This window comes from Biomphalaria glabrata, chromosome 2 (genome assembly GCF_947242115.1).
Source record: "Biomphalaria glabrata chromosome 2, xgBioGlab47.1, whole genome shotgun sequence".
Taxonomy (NCBI): Eukaryota; Metazoa; Mollusca; class Gastropoda; family Planorbidae; genus Biomphalaria; species Biomphalaria glabrata.
Genome location: NC_074712.1, coordinates 41444323 through 41461442, shown reverse-complemented (window position 1 = coordinate 41461442; position 17120 = coordinate 41444323). Strand labels below are relative to the sequence as shown.

The window sequence follows — 17120 nt, the reverse complement described above, 5'->3', positions numbered from 1 at the left end:
TGTGAAAAGCTTAGGAACATTAAGTGCATAAGATAGTCAATAGCAACCTTTGGTTCTTGGATTTTAAATGTTTGTGAAAGTGTAACAGATATCTCAATGATTGGCTCTACAAACCAATTAGGGAACGTTTGGATACTATGTAATGACTGGGGGAAGGGGTGTAATTTTTTTTTTTTTTTTAGGTAATGAAGCAAAAAAAAAAAAAATTCAAATAAAATAACAGGTACAATGTTTCCTTGACTTTCATGGATCTGACTTTTGCACAAGAACTACACCATGGGCTTGAAAAAAACAAGAGATTGAAGAGCCGAAAGGAGTCGATACTAATCTCATTTCTGAGGATACCATTTAAAAAACATAATTTGGAAAAATGACAATTAATAAATAATAATTTTTGTAAAATTCAAATTTTCTTGTTTTAAGTTTCTTTATGGAGCTTTGTTACGATTTGTTACAAGGGGAGGGAAAATGGGGTTAAAAAGTTGTTGTTTTTTATGTTACCTAATCTCTTATAGTTACGTTATAGATTTAATAGTGTTCTTTTCAACTATCTAGTATACAAAGCTCATTTATTGTCAAATTTAATAATATTCAAAAAAGTTAAATCTTTACAAGATTTTTGAAAAAACATTTTTTTTTGTTTTTACCACATAAGTTTTTTTTTTATACTCAATCAACAAACAGCAGTCATATTCCATCTGATCCTAACAGGCATATTTAAGAGAACACACATTTCATTACATACTTTTTTTCTTACAGCCATAGTTCAGTAAATGTATCTATTACTATTGAAAAAAAATATTTTTTTTGAATATGGAACAATTTCATTTCCATTTATCCAGTTCAATTAAACTATGTATTTTAATGGAAGCATTTTTGGAAAGAAGAAATACAAAACATTGCACTGCAAATTTTTTTGACAACAAAACAAAAGACAAAAAATGGTGGGAATTAAAATGCAATTAATTTATGTGTGTGGTTACATCGCTCTTAATTTAAATCATAATAACCAATTACTTAAATATACACCATAAAATAGGTGAGTAAGAACTTGCTTTGTTTTTTTTGGCATAAAGAAATGTCTTCAATATACCAAAATCTTACATATACAAAAATAAGAAATGTCTATTCTTTGTTAAGTCATGTTTTGTTTTTCATAATAAGACTAAATATAATTTCACAATTTTATAAATTGATATTGATATGCATTAAAAATGGGATAAATAAATGTGCAAATCATAAACAAATGTAATGCCTCAATTAATAGTAAAATATTTCCAAAGTTTATAATACTGTTTCACAGAATCCATTGGAACTATTGCGCTCAAAACAACAGCTGAATGTTCAGGTCTATCAACATATTATATAAACAACATGGAATTAGAATACATGACAAGGACATCTATTTTAAAGAATCCCCTACAACAATTAAAAGTTAAGCTAAACAAGAAAAACATTTAAAACTCATTCAAAACAAATTACTGGCATTTCAAACAAAACAACAGTTTGATTCACGATTATGGAATTAATTACACATATTTATTTCAGCAGAGTGCTTGCAAGAGATTGAAGGTTAGTTTGGAAATATTGACATTAAAACAGAGCCACAATACAAAATTTAAATACAACAATTTCTTAGATAAACTTTTTCTTTTATTGTCAAGCTTTGAAAAAAGGAATGATGAATCAATAGTGTAGAAGTAACTGTAGAAATAAAACTCTCTGGATAGTGAAGAAAATCAAATCAATGTCACCCAATCGTCATTTGAAACAATGACTAAAGCACTCAAGAATATTTTGGGTATTTGAGCCCAATCACTCCAATTTGTTTTTAAAAGGTGCCCTAAGTAAAGAGAGGTAAAACTGTAAAAAGTTTCCCCTTCAGACCTTGCAATCTATGAAGCAGATGATGTTAAGGTCATCTATTTCTTTGGCCAACAGTTAACGAACAGGATGTCATGTGGCCAGCACCAACCACCTTTACTTTCCCCAACTAAAGTCAGGTACCCATTAGAGTTGGGTGGACTCAGGGGCGCCCTGAAATTCCCAAAATTCAAAATCCCAGTCTTCACCAGGATTTGAACCCAGGACCCCAGGTTTTGAAGCCAAGTGCTTAACCACTCAGCCCCAACCCCAACCAAAGAGAGGTAACTCTAACCAAAAAGAAAGACAAACAAAATGTCTACTTTTAAAAAAGATATATACTTTTAGAACAAAAACAAGTTTTAAAAATAGGTAAGCCTTAAACACTGCGGCATACACATCTAGTTTACATGAAAAAAAGTTGATAAGTTCAGAACCCCACATTCGATTTCTTTAGAGTTGACTATTTGAAAAAAGACTTTCAAAGAATATTGTTACTTTATTAATAAAAAACAAATTACTACTTTTCATCAAAAAGAAACATGCAATTTATTTGAACACATTTTATGAGTAAAAAGAGCTATAAGCATCTAGTTTTCACAAAAAATAAGATTAACTAAGTGTATATATCTTCTCGTTCTGAATGAGAACTATTCATATAAAGAAGTTTAAAAAAAAAACTACTGATAACTTCCTATCACATTGTACTGCATTAAGAGCTAGCCATGACCACTGCATTCTAGTGTATTAGGAGTTAATGTGTTAACTGTAAAAAAAATAATTTTATTACAAAAATAATTCAGCACTCATTAGAAAGCTATTTTGAAAGCATTGACTTCCAATCAGCAATAAAATGACCATACTCTATTTTAAAAAGAACTTAACTCTGAACTTAGAATGAAAAAAAAACAATAAACAGATCTAGATGCATTAAAATTTTTGACCAATAAAAATTCTACAATGCACTAAGATTCCTTTTTTTTTTCTAAGTCACAAATGGTAGAAATTTAGTATCAATTAGCTTCATCTCCATTAATACTTGAATTTCATGTCCATAATATTTTAGAATGTTTTGTTTCACACCCTTTAAACCATAGATTATTAAAAAGCAGGAAACTTACACAAGTCACTTTTATTACACAGCGTATGCCTTTAATAAGGCTCTCAAGGTTTGTGTACATTTGAAATTGATTTTTTCTGCTTCTAAGAGCATTATATTTCATAATAAAATAAATAGTGTGTGATTTAGTAAATTTATTAAATGTTAATCTACAGCTATCTTCCAATCCTCTTGGCTAAATTTTATACCAAAATAAAATCCTACTTTATTATTGGAAGAATCCCCTATTACTGGTGCTGTCAGCATCTGTAAAGGCCCGGAGGATCTATTGGATAAATCTACCTTCCAATCAAAAGCTACTTCCTTGTTTTCTGTCTGTACACTAACCCTTACTTTGCCATTGGGAAGTCGCTCAGCTTGAAAGGCAACCACAGAACCTTTTTTGATTTCTGGAAGTTTTGTGGCCATTTCTTGACCATCCACAAATACAGAGCCTGGGTAAAAATAAAGAATAGCCGTTAAAATTATTGAACTATAATGTCGAAAAAAAAACAAAAAAAAAAACCCACTTGATTTTGACATTGTAATAATTTAACCACTTATTTTGTTAGAGGTATATTTATATGCAGGCGGCGCGGTGGCTGAGCGGTAAAGCGCTTGGCTTCCAAACCGGGTTGAAATCCTGGTGAAGACTGGGATTTTTAATTTCGGGATCTTTGGGCGCCTCTGAGTCCACCCAGCTCTAATGGGTACCTGACATTAGTTAGGGAAAAGTAAAGGTGGTTGGTCATTGTGCTGGCCACATGACACCCTTGTTAACCATAGGCCACAGAAACTGATGACCTTTACATCATCTGCCCTATAGACCACAAGGTCTGAAAGTGGAACTTTACTTTTTTTTAAAAATATTTATATGCAGGCATACAGATAGGTAAAAACTGTAAATAATGTTGAAAAAAAGTTTAAGGTGGTTACCGGTTACCTTGTATCTAAGCCTGTTCCAAACTAAATAGAGCCCTCACAACTATCTCCACATATTCAAAATTATGGAAAATGGAAATAAACAAAGAAAAGTCAGTTTATTCAATCTTTAGCCACAGCAACAAAACAGCAAAAAGAAACTACATCCTAAAAATAGACTCTCAGCCAATAAATAAAGAAGAAAATCCAACATATCTTGGTGTAAAACTAGACCAAAGACAGTCTCTAAAACACTTTATGGCAGATTTAAAAGAAAAGGCATCACAAAGATTAAACATAATAAAACACCTAGCAGGAACATCCTGGGGAGCTGAAAAGAAAACCTTAAGACAGTTATACACTGGATATGTCAGATCTGTAATGGATAACTGTCTCTCCATACAAGTAGCTGCCAACAAAACCTATCAATCATCATTAGATACAATCCAAAACCAAGCCTTGCGGTTAATTAGTGGAGGTATGAGAACTACTCCCACAGCAGCCTGTGAAATAGACTCCAATATTGAACCTCTTAAGTTAAGGCGCAACAGAGCAGCATTAGAAGCTATTGAGAGATACAGAAGGTTGGAGGACGATCATCCAAACAAATTACTAACACAGAGAAATAGGAAAAACAATCAAAAAAAGCAAAGGACTCTGATCCAACTTACTGACAAACTAGCCCTAAAACACCACCTACCCAATAACAGAGAAAAGATTACCAGGTTTTCAAACATTACACCCGGACTAAACTACAAACAACCAACCATCAAAACACATTTACTAAATAACACCTTAACAAAAGAATCAAATCCACTGGAGCTCAAAGTAGGCACGCTTGAAACAATCGAAAGCTATCAAAAAACAGCTATCCATATTTATACAGACGGATCGGGTTTCAAAGCTACCATCAATGCTGGTCTTGGTGCCTTCCTGGTCTTCCCTAAAAATAAACACTTTGAGATAAGCGCACCCTGTGGTGATTACTGCTCAAACTTCCAAGCCGAAATTGAGGCAATTACCATAGCACTCCAGACAGTGGAAAACAAATTATATGAAGGAGTGCAACCACCATCAGATATTGTTGTCTTTACAGACTCCCAATCTACTCTGCAAGCACTTAACAGCAGCACCTCAAACAGCCCAAGAGAGTTGACAACACTCAGTGTGATAATCCACCAGATGATATCAAAATTAAATATCAATATTACACTACAGTGGATCCCTGGACACATTGGCATCATGGGAAATGAAAAGGCAGATAAGCTATCAAAGGCAGGTTCAACTATGGAACAACCAGATAGACCTGTTAACTACCTCACCCTAAGGTCAATGTTAGTCAACAATCACAAAGAGGAGTGGCTCAACCAATGGGCATCAGGAAACACAGGCAGAGCCTTGTACAGAGAAATGACTACGCCTAACAAACTGGACAGTATTAACTTCCTCCCCCGCAAAGAACAATCTACAATCTTCCAACTAAGAACAGGACACACACCACTATTAAATTACCACCTGAACAAAATAAACTCCACACAATTACCCCTTTGCAGACACTGCGCCCACCCCTTTGAAACCGTAAACCATATCCTCTTTGAATGCCCCTCCCTAATCCACCTTAGGCAGACCCTACTTCCACTACAGCCCAACATAACCAACACCCTGTACGGCAGTGCTGAACAACTGAAGAAAACAGCACACTTTTTTTCCTTGGCACAGTCTGCAAAAGAGCTCACAGCTCAGCAGCAATAAAGCTGGCTAGAAGAAGAAGAAGAAGAATCTAAGCCTGTATAATTGGAATGTCCCTAAAAAAACTGATATTGTTTGTTAAAAATTACTTAAAGAAAGTTGATAATTGCATACATCTTTGAAGTTCAACTTTAAAATATTAATTTTTGTCATTTCACTTTTCTCACAAGCCATGGACATGAACAAAATGTGTAATCGTCCATTATTGTTATCCAAAAAGTCCTTAAAGAAATTGGCAATTTCCTACCCTTAGATAGCCCATCAAGTTTCTTAAATTGTAATCCATGGGTCATACACAACTTCCATGGGTTTCTCTGTTGTTTTTTTAATGATTTTTTTTTTCCCAGAATAAACTGGATGTTCATAACACTTTTTTTTTTATCTTATAATGAACATGCTCAATAGTGCAATTTTAAGGCCTAATCAGGAAATAGTTGAGGCTTTTTCTTTTGAGAGTTACCTCTCTTTGTCTAGGAGTTAGCAAGGACAGAAATAGCCTAGCTCTATAAATAATTGATTATAATGTATATAATGTATTTCTGCCAATTTATAAAAAAAAAAAAAAAGTTCATACAAGAAAGATACTTAAAGAAAACAACAAAAAAACTAGACACATAGAAAATCTTTTTTTGTTTTGGGGTTGGGGCATAGCACAATAACATTTGAACATTGCAACTTTCTCCACCTCTTACAGAATAACCTGCAGGAGTGGGTGGTACAAAAGGAAAATCCATTATGAAAATGATTTGATAGGAATGTAGTTAAGTCCAGAAAATTAGGGAACAGGGTAATGAGATACATTGGCTGAAAAAGGGAGCTGGCTATGAATGGTGTGTTAGGGGGCAACATAAAAAAAAAAGTTATAAATTATTTTTATTTTTTTTTAAATCAACAAATTTTTTTTAACATTTTTTTTTTTTACAAAATGTTAAAATTCATTTTAGATAAGATATGTTTGTAATAGTTTTTGTTTAAACTGAGAAGTTGATCCTTTAGGCCTATTCACAGTCCAGCTATTTCTGCCTTATGCTATAGTTTTACTGTAAAATGAAAAAAAAAACAAAAAAAAAAACAATTATACAAACTGACTAGAAGTCCCATCTACCTACCATACAAATTAACATAAACCACTCCTTCCTGACCAAATGCCACGGTCTCTGTGTTTTTTACAGAGATACACAAGCCATCACCAGGAGATTTATCAGCATCATCTAAAACTTTGATAGTGAGAGAATATCCAGGTATAAAGCTGGCTACATTTGAATATAATACATGGGTTACACCCTCACAAGTTCTTGTGGCTGTTTTATTTTCATTGCTCAGACTGTAGGCATTATTATCTGTTGGTCCCCATTCTGAAATGAAGTTTCAAGATTTATTAGTCATAGGCACCTCATGCATACTATGCCATAAAATAAACAAATTTAATTTGCTTTTAGTGGGTGCAAAGGAACAAAAAGCAATAACAAAATCTCCAAATACCTTTTCATTGTGCTGTGGTAAATTTCAATTAGAGTTAAATACCTAACCATCATGTTGCAATGAATTATGGAATTAAAACACTATATTTTTTTTTTAAATAAAGAATTTCACCTTTACTTCTCACATTTTCTTTAAAAAATGTGTTCATTGAATTTATAGATTTTAATACAAAATTTTAATTTATATTATATTAGCTAAATGTAAAATACATAAAGCTTACGGTAATGATCTATGGTTGTGAATGCTACACGAGGAATACTCCAGGCAGACCAAGGTGTTTCTGAATCAACCCTTCCACATACTCTAAATGTGTAAGCAGTTTGTGTGCGAAGATGCTTAATTAGAAAACTTGTCGCTGTGCCTGTGTAAGCTGTATGGAAAACTGCATTTATTTCATTGATACTTTTGTAGTTGCCCATGGCATACTGGAGCCAAAACTCACATATTTCTGAGTCATCATCTGACTGAAAAAAAAAAAAAAAAACTTTGTTTAAATATTTAGATTCCATTCAATTAATGAAAAGCAGAAGATAAAATTTAACATATAATGAAACTAAAGCAAACATTCTAAATAAATACTTACCATCAGAAAACCAATCTCCAGGAGACAAAAATGTATTGCTTAATTTAAACCAAAATGTTTACATAAGAAACAAAGATGTACAAAAAAAAAATTAATAGTTAAAATTTAGCTAACCTAATACCAAATAAAGCACCTGAAACTGATGGCATTCCAGCCAAATTACTCAAAGAACTAAGCAATGAGCTAGCACCAGTGATCAAAATACTTTTTCAGGCTTCATATTTTCAAGGCAGAGTACTGAGGGACTGAAAAGAAGCTATTTGAAAAAGAGGATAAATCTGATCCTAGAAACTTCAAAACAGCATCACATGTAAAATAATAGAACACATACAATGTAGCCACATTATAGAAACTCAACCATGGCTTGCTTAAAAAAAAATTAAAATATTTTGGCATTACATCAATGGATTCAGGATTTTCTGATAGGGAGAGAATAAACATAATAATAAATGCCTCTAAATCAACACTCAGGTTAACCGGTACCTCAAGTCTTAAGTCCACTACTATTTCTAATTTACATAAATGATTTGCCAAATTGCATTAGTTCAAGAACAAAATTCAGATTATTAGCAGATGATTGCATAATATATAGAACAATAAAAAGAGGCCCAAAAGTCTTTTACAATGCAAACAAATATGATCTGATTGTATGGCCAATAGTTAACATCTTGCTGTCTCCACCCACCAGAACTGGGTCAACTCAGGGACTCAATAAAATCCACCTGAGCCTTAATTGAGTCCAACCAACTTTAAAAAGTACGGACATTAACTACAGTTTGTCGTATTGCAGGCCATATGACATGTCTTACAGATGACCTTTACATAGATGGCAAGGTCTTAAAGGGTTACGAAGCCTTTATTAGGACTAGAATTTTGAAACCCTCAGCCAAGCCTTTAACAATCACGTTTGTATTTGTCGACAACTGGTTCACAAACAAAAAATGTTCCTTTAAGATAACATAAATAAAGAAATTAAGATAACGTGAGATGTAATCATTACCTCATCTGCCCACTGTATTAATAGGCTTCCAGGTTTTTCCAAGGCTTCTATGATCTGAACAGGTGCCCGAGCCAGGATTTTACCTTCCAGGTTTATAACAGCTTCCATTTGTTTTTGGAAGTCAGGTGATAAGTTCACATTCACACAGGCTACTTCTGATGGACCTGGAATGGCTGGGACACTGTCAAGTATCAAAGTTAAACATTAAAAAAAAATTTTTTTTTGTTCTGTTTTTTTCATAATGTATAGATATATAAAAGAAAGTAACTGAAACTGCAGGACTATACATGCTTAGTAATTTGAAAGAAAATTATTTGATTTGACCATTTGTTGTGCACTACCATGTTATGATTAAACTTAAACAATGAATTCCAAATAATTCAAACTCACATTAATATAAATAAAAACTAGTCGACCAGCGGCGTAGCATACGCTGCTATTTAGCAGGGCTGGCCTTAGGCTACTGTAACCTATGCCACCGCAGTGTGCCCTGCATTTTCATAGGACCCACGCTAATTCTAGGTATATAAATTATTAAATAAAAAACTTTATAACTTATAACAGATTTCCAGCGCTTCCTGTCGATTGACAAGTGTCAATTAAAAATAAGGAAAACGCCAATCCTACACACGATAAAAAAAACAACCCAGCATTATGCAATACATGTATTTTTTTAATCTAGTGAAAGAAGCTTCTCGTGCATCAAACTAATGAAGAATTACTTAAGGTCAACAATTCTCATAGATTGAAACATTAGGTAATTCTTGCTATTGAGCATGATCTATGTAGGAAATATAATTTTTATGATATACTGTTATGACTTCTCTACACGCAAGGCTCGTGTAGTAATTCTGTGCGCAGTAAAGACTGAATAAAATGCAAAGACAAATATATTTTCTATTACAAACTCTTAATTTTCAATTATTATCCGTATCCCTACCCAAACTGGGCCCCACGAAATCCATTTCACATTGAGCCCCACAATGGTTAAGTCTGGCCCTTCTATTTAGCGACAGGTAAATACTACTTGTTTTCTCTCCCCTCTTTTTTTTTTCGCTTCTAAAATTATGTGGGGTAACTCTAGTCCATCCGACTTGCAGAAATTCTCATAGATTGAAACATTAGGTAATTCTTGCTATTGAGCATGATCTATGTAGGAAATATAATTTTTATGATATACTGTTATGACTTCTCTACACGCAAGGCTCGTGTAGTAATTCTGTGCGCAGTAAAGACTGAATAAAATGCAAAGACAAATATATTTTCTATTACAAACTCTTAATTTTCAATTATTATCCGTATCCCTACCCAAACTGGGCCCCACGAAATCCATTTCACATTGAGCCCCACAATGGTTAAGTCTGGCCCTTCTATTTAGCGACAGGTAAATACTACTTGTTTTCTCCCCCCTCTTTTTTTTTTCGCTTCTAAAATTATGTGGGGTAACTCTAGTCCATCCGACTTGCAGAAATAAAAGAGTGATTACTTGGTGTCCAAACTCTTGAGCCATGAAGAGAATTATATATATGGATTATGTATAATATACAATATAAAATTAATATAAATAAATTATAAATAATATAAATTAAAGTTCTGCTAGATTTAAATTCAATTCTTTCATAGTTCTTTTTTCATTTTTTTAAAAACTGGTTAAATTAATGCTAAAGAATTTTCTAAATAGAAATACCTTGATAATGCTTTAGTTTTTGGATTATCTTTAAACTTAATAATCTTTTCCACACTACTTTCAGGATCATGGCTCAATATAGCTGTACCTGGAAAAGAAAATGCATTTTAGGTGCACCAATACAAAACTAATGTAGTTTTAAAATAATTGAAAAATATTTTGAAGAAAAGATGCATGGGTGCAGTGAAGAGGATTCATTCAAGTAGTTTGAAAAGTAAACTGAATGAACCAAATACACAAGATAACTATTGTAACTTCTGATATTTTTTTTTTACATTGCATCATTACCGCAACCACATACAACCTTCTGTATTAAATCTCTCTAACAGCTGTGCAAATTCTTTGTTCTGGTTATTGTTTTCTATATATTTTTCTAACCTTACATGAACAGGTATTATGCAATGCCATTTATTGAAGTCATATTATGGAACCTTTCCACCACTACAGCTCTCTACCCTAGGGAGATTACTGGGATAGGGAAGCATGAGTAACTAGAATCAATATTTAAAGTTTAGTGTATGAATTAAAAGATTTTAATGTTCAAAATTGTGTCATAATTTCTATGTAATATTTCAGTTCATCTCATTATTGAAGCAAAGAAACTAATAAATTGGATAAGTTAATGTGTTGTTTTTTTTAAAGAAATAAAAGATGTCAAAAAAAAATCAGAATTAATGAATTGAAGTTTTAGTGGCATAATAATTTTCAAATTACTTTAAATTTAAACATTGTAATGTATCATATTCACAACAAATTTATAATAAATTATAACATGTATACTTTCAATTTTATTTTTAATGCAAATTACACGTGCATCCAAAAAAAATTTTTTTTTTAATTAAAAGAAATCTAAAAAAAAATTAAAAAAAAAAAACAAAGCTTATATTCAGTGTAGTTGTATCAATTTGTTTCGATCAGTCATGTAAATTTGTAATGGATCTACTAACAATAATAAATATGTGTGATTATAAATATTTTTACCAATTATTTTGTTTAGCGCTATTTCATGCTTTTAGCTTTCTCAATACGCTATGATCCTATCACTTGTCTGGACCAGTTGGAACGGGGTGGGGGGAGAAAGAAGAGGGTATCTAGGAGATTGCTTTTTAATTGTATTTATAAAAAAAGTGAGTGACCTGAATGCAAACTCAAGGGCTAAGGCCTCCAAAAGCCAATATGGTAACCACTGGGCCAGGAAGCTGCTTACGAAAATAGGTTTTCTAGTTATATACAAACTTATCAAGTAAATTTTCTTTCCCTTGTTGAGATACCAAACAAAATAATTAATTACCAATAGTTATTTAACTAATTGTTTTTTTTTATTGATTCTTGTGTTGGCAAGTAAAAGAAATAATTGTGCAAAATTTCTGCTTAATCCAAGCTTGGGTGTGGGAGAAATAATGTGTACAAACTTTTTACCAGACAGATATAGTAAGTTGATATAAGCTTTGTAAAAAAGTCTAGAAACAAATCAAAACTTGAGTGGTGATAGAAGACAATTTTTAATTAGACTTAGGTCACATAACCAAACAACATGTCTAGCATAACAATGTACACTCACTCACTCACTCACTTAGTGAAACTAAAACAGAAGATTAGCTATAATTTTAAAAAATCATAATGTAATGAAATGAAGAAAATTATTTGTAATTTTGAAAAAACTTTAGAAAAAAAAGAAAAATCTTAGTGCTTATTTGTATTTAAAGGCTCAACTATTAACCTATAAGCCGGGCTCTATTTCTTGTAACATTTAAATAATAAGGTTTTCTACTATTTAATCATTGTAAAGTATTTCTCAGACTTTGAAGACAGCTAATTTATGTGTACACAATGTCATTAAAATTCATGTAATTAGAATGAGTGTGGGAAACTTTTAGCATTGCAGCAGTCAAGTATCATTCATAAGATTCTATTCATTGTTTAACAAAACACACATGTAACAAACCAAACATTATAGGAGCAAAAATAAACATAAGCATACACAATAAAAAGGTCACCTTCTTTTAAGATTACAGAAGTAGCCACAGCTATTATTTTTTAAGGTTCTTTTTCTGTATAGAAAAATGTTCCTTATCCACTAAAAATGGACAGTTTTTATATATATTCTAAGCATTTGAAATTTCAGTCCTTTTTCCTTTAAAAAAGTGAGTACCTATTTTCAAAAAGCTATATGAAAGCCAATCTATAGCCTTTTGCTGTGGCAGAAACTATTAAAGACAATATAGTGTAGGTGGGAAACAACTTTTACCTTCCTCCATTACATGTGTTGCCAACTTTAAATTTTCTTCCACCAGTGTTTTACATTCTTCTAAAGGCCTCAAGGCAGATGCACGAATAGTTTCTATTTCTTTACAAAGATGATCACGTCTGCTATCCAGAGCGGAAATGAGGGCATTTTTCAGACGATTAAAATGGTCTTCTACTTGTTTCTTTGATGCATCACTGCTAGAATTTATCTGAGCACAAAAATGGAAAAAAACAAAACAAGAAAAACATTAAAGAAATACTTTAAAAAAAAAAAAGCTTATTCGAAGTATGATTGTATCAGTTAGTTCGGATAAGTCATGTATTAAAACAACAAAATATCTGTGCAATTAGAATTATTGTTTTTGTCTAGCGCTATTTTATTCTTTTAGCTTTCTCACTATGCTATGATATCATTTATCTAGACCAGTTGAGAAAATGGAGGGGGAGGGGGAAAGGAGGAAGAAAAAAAAAAAGGGATATCTGGGTGAATTTTACAAGCAATTGTAAAAAGCATTTTAAAAGAAAAGGGGGGGGGGGGGGGAACCGACCTGCATTCGAACTCATGACTTATGCCTCCTGAAGCCAACATTCTAACCACTCTGCTACTTAGCTGCTTATCACTACAGAAGATTGTATTGTTCTATATTGTTTGTTTGAAACTTACTTTAAAGCGGCAACCTATGAAAGGGACTAATGCAGCTTATACCACCACTTCAGTCAAGCACAATTTTCCCCTTGTTCGAGATACCACACAAAATAATTAATTACCAATAGTTAATTAACTAATAGGTTAATTTTTTAAATGGATTCTTGTGTTATCAGGTAAAAGAAATTATTGTGCAAAATTTCAACCTGTTCTGAATTAGAGTGTCAGAGAATAATGTGTACAAACTTTTTTCTGGACAGACAAACAAAGTGAGTTGATATAAGCTTTGTAAAAAAGAAATATAATTACAGTTTGCAAACATGTAAATATATAGATATGACATTTTAAAAAAATGTTAGCACTTAAGCATTAAAATGTGGTGAATTCAATATTTATACCTGACTTTGCAAAGCTTTGATTCCATCAATGACTTCTGCAAGCTCATACTGGTAGCTATGAGCAGAATCCATAATTTCAATAACATTTTGAACCAACTCTGCTGCCATTTTCAAACCTATGGTAAAAATGACATAGTATTTAATTTTAAACAATTAAACCTTCTATATTATATTAAAAATAAGATTTTTTTTTTCAAAAACTAAACCACAAAAGTATTATTAGAAGGCAAAATATTCATGTTTCTTTAATATTCATTAAATGGTATAATTATAAATAAAAAAAAAAGCAAAATATCCCTTGACATCATTGAAACTGTAATGTAATTCCAGGCTACATTATATTTTCACCATTATTATAAAAAAATATAAGACAAAATGTATTTAATCAAAATACTAATTTATTACCTACATACTGTGTGTGTGTGTGTACCAGATAACAAAAATACTAATAGCCACTTATAAGGATTAAAACTCAATACCAATATTATCAACATATTCTATTACAAAAGCTTAATGTTGTTTGCTTACTTGGTAAAAATGTTCTGTAAAATCAGACCAAAAAAAAAACAAAAAAAAAAACAGCAAACAGAATTTATCCACCAAACACTCCTCTTAAACCCATCAAAGTGGCTATATAGATAGATTATATTCCCCTCTACATTTGTATTACAATGTAAAGTTACTTATTGGCAAAATGAATTTAAGTTCAAAGTTCTGCCTTCTGAGCTCAAGTTTAGACAAATATTTTGTATATATATATATATATATATATATATATATATATATATATATATTTATATATATATATTTATAGCAAGTATAACTTGTCAATTTGACACCAAAACAACAAGGTTTCATAAGAACACTTTAGTCAAGTAATCATACATCTTCAGTTTCACTTGAAATTACTTCTAAATATAAATTGTAATTTCAAATATAATATATAGATGTTGTTACTGTATCAAGCTTTGCCAATTATTTTTAAAAGTAATGTAATTTTATAAATAGATCTACATTTTCAGTGGAAAAAACTTGTAAGCAACAGTAGAGTCTTGTGATGGATGTATGGATTAGATCTATATCAAGTAGGTTTAGATCTAGTTAATTAATACATACATGTAATTATATCTCTACTACCATCTTGTCTAGATCAATAAATAATTAAATATATTATATATATTATATGTATAACTATATTGGACTTTCCATGACTTATATTCAAGTTATGAGACTTTATTTAAAGATCTACTAATCTAATACTCATGACAGTCATGATGATGTCTTCTTCTTCTAGCCAGCTTTTTGCTGCTGAGCTGTCAACTCTTTTGCAGACTGTGCCAAGGAAAAATAGTGTGCTGTTTTCCAGCTCCTGGCCTTCACATGTGATTTTCGCTAAAATCCGAAGAAACCTGTTCTTACAAACCGACAGGAGAAGGGATGAAAGGCGGTACACTGGCACCTCAAAACCAGTTTAGCTTGTTGTTGATGGGGCACGTCAGCCTGAATAATGCAACCCATCTAAGAGAAGGAAAACTCTGACTCCAAACTTCCACTTTGTGGCGATACTCCCCCGTGTGGGTATCAGGGCTTGGAAATAACCAAGAATAATAATAACACCACAGCCTTTCCACTTAAATTTCATTTCCCTAGAAGGCGAATAATAGTGGAGCTTCCCCCCGCCCCCCTAAGTGCTTTTTGACGAAGGTCTCTGGACTGCATTACTCCAGACAGAGGTCTATGTCTCACTATGCTCTACTACTGGATATAAACCCATGATCTAGAAGTTTTTTTCTGAACTGGTGAATGTGATAGCGTGAAGGGGCCTGGATCCAGGATGTGACGATTACACAGGGCATACCCAGGGCACAGTCCACCTTAAGCTTTTCTACTGCAAAATAGTTTCATTTGGAGAGCTCTATGGATGACAGAGAATGGACCATTGGCTGACCCCACCTTGTCCCATGGATATTCCAGTTACAGTTTCAGACCCAGATGTTCTTTTAATTCAGTATTGAAGCCAATTGCCAAGACCGAAAACTTCCTTCAAATGCAGGGATTATATTATATATATGTTAAGTTGCTTCCTAGCAGAAGTTAATTGATCTAAAGGTGTAAAAAAAACTGGCTAAAATTTGGCTACCCAGAATTCAAAGGGGGGGCACGTGAATGGTCAGCCACCAATGCCTGATAAGCCTAGGCTAGTCTACTACAAATGTACTTCAGTCACCAGTGGAAGCACTTGTTCAGTTGCTACTTAGATTTTAATTGATCTGATGGTGCAAAAAAGTGGCTAGAATTAAGCTACTCAGAATCCAGAGGGGTGCAAGTGCACCCCCCTGTGGGCACCCATGGCTCAACCTCATGTTATTTTGAACTTAGTTAGATCTACATTATCTTGTCTTACTTGATCTCAAACCTAGACTAGGTCACTAGATCAATCTAGAATTTCTAGAATGTAAACAATAAGTTATATATGTCAATAAGACTAAGACATATTATATATATATATATATATATATATATAAATCATAATAATCATAGATATACGTAATATACGTTTTATACTATGATTATAATGATACTATGATAATTGATATACACATTATTATATAGGTATAGATCTATATAGACTATAGAATATTTGATCTAATATAATAGATTTATAAATCTAGAATTCTAGAATCTATATAGATCTAGACTCTTAGAGACAGACACACAGAGTCTTACTTCAGACAGTTGACAGTTCGGATTAAAAAACCAAGTTCAAGTTGATCAACGATCCAAAGTGAAAAACTAAGACTAAGTTCAACATTAACTATGATCAACTTAAACTTAAAAGGAAAGCTGTTGCCTGAGACACCTGAGTCTTGTTATTTTTTTGTTAATGAGTTAATGATAATGACTCTAGATCTAAGTCTGAGTAAGAGTAAATTTAGTTGTAAGTTAAAATGATCACTTTAACTTAGGACTTAATGATACTGTTACTTTACTGTTAGTATTAGATCTAGTTAGTTTTTAGTACCTTTAGTAGTGGTAAGTGTAGTGGTGTAGTAGTCAGTGTAACGTAACTATTTATTTAAAGAATTAACTAAAAGTCTTAAGTTACCGACTACAGTGACTTGAGTGACTCTTACTAGTCTTACTGTGTAGTGTGTAGTCTACAGACTACAGTCTACAGTCACAGTGTTCACTCAGTCTACTGAGAGACTGATTATTACTTATTATTGTTATAGATTCTAGAATCTGATATAATTCAAATACGTTCAATATGTCACGTTCTAGAGATCTTTCCTAGATCTATTTAATTGACATCATAACTAAGATCTGTCACTAGATTCTATGAAATCTATGTGTTAGTAGAGTCTCTAGTAGGTGTACTAAAACCACGGCTACGGTTGAGGTACTCCAAGGGAAATAAGAATGAAAACAAAGGAATAATTTCATC

General features: G+C 32.2%; 1 protein-coding gene across 5 annotated transcripts; it reads right to left on the bottom strand.

The window, feature by feature from the left end:
- Nucleotides 1-555: 555 nt before the first annotated feature.
- On the bottom strand, nt 556-17098 carry LOC106054330 (cytokine receptor-like factor 3). 5 transcript variants are annotated; one of them, XM_056020608.1, is made up of 9 exons: nt 16698-17098; nt 16403-16591; nt 13676-13791; nt 12633-12840; nt 10385-10472; nt 8698-8878; nt 7335-7578; nt 6742-6987; nt 556-3417 (listed from the first exon to the last, which is right to left on the bottom strand). In XM_056020608.1, exons 3-9 carry the CDS (start codon nt 13781-13783, stop codon nt 3128-3130), a joined length of 1365 nt encoding a protein of 454 aa, XP_055876583.1. In that variant the 5' UTR covers nt 13784-13791; nt 16403-16591; nt 16698-17098; the 3' UTR covers nt 556-3127. The 5 variants fall into 5 exon arrangements, with proteins under 5 accessions (XP_055876583.1, XP_055876582.1, XP_055876584.1 ...); XM_056020607.1 differs by having other exon boundaries at nt 16403-17098; XM_056020609.1 differs by lacking the exon at nt 16403-16591.
- Between the last annotated feature and the right edge of the window lie 22 nt (nt 17099-17120).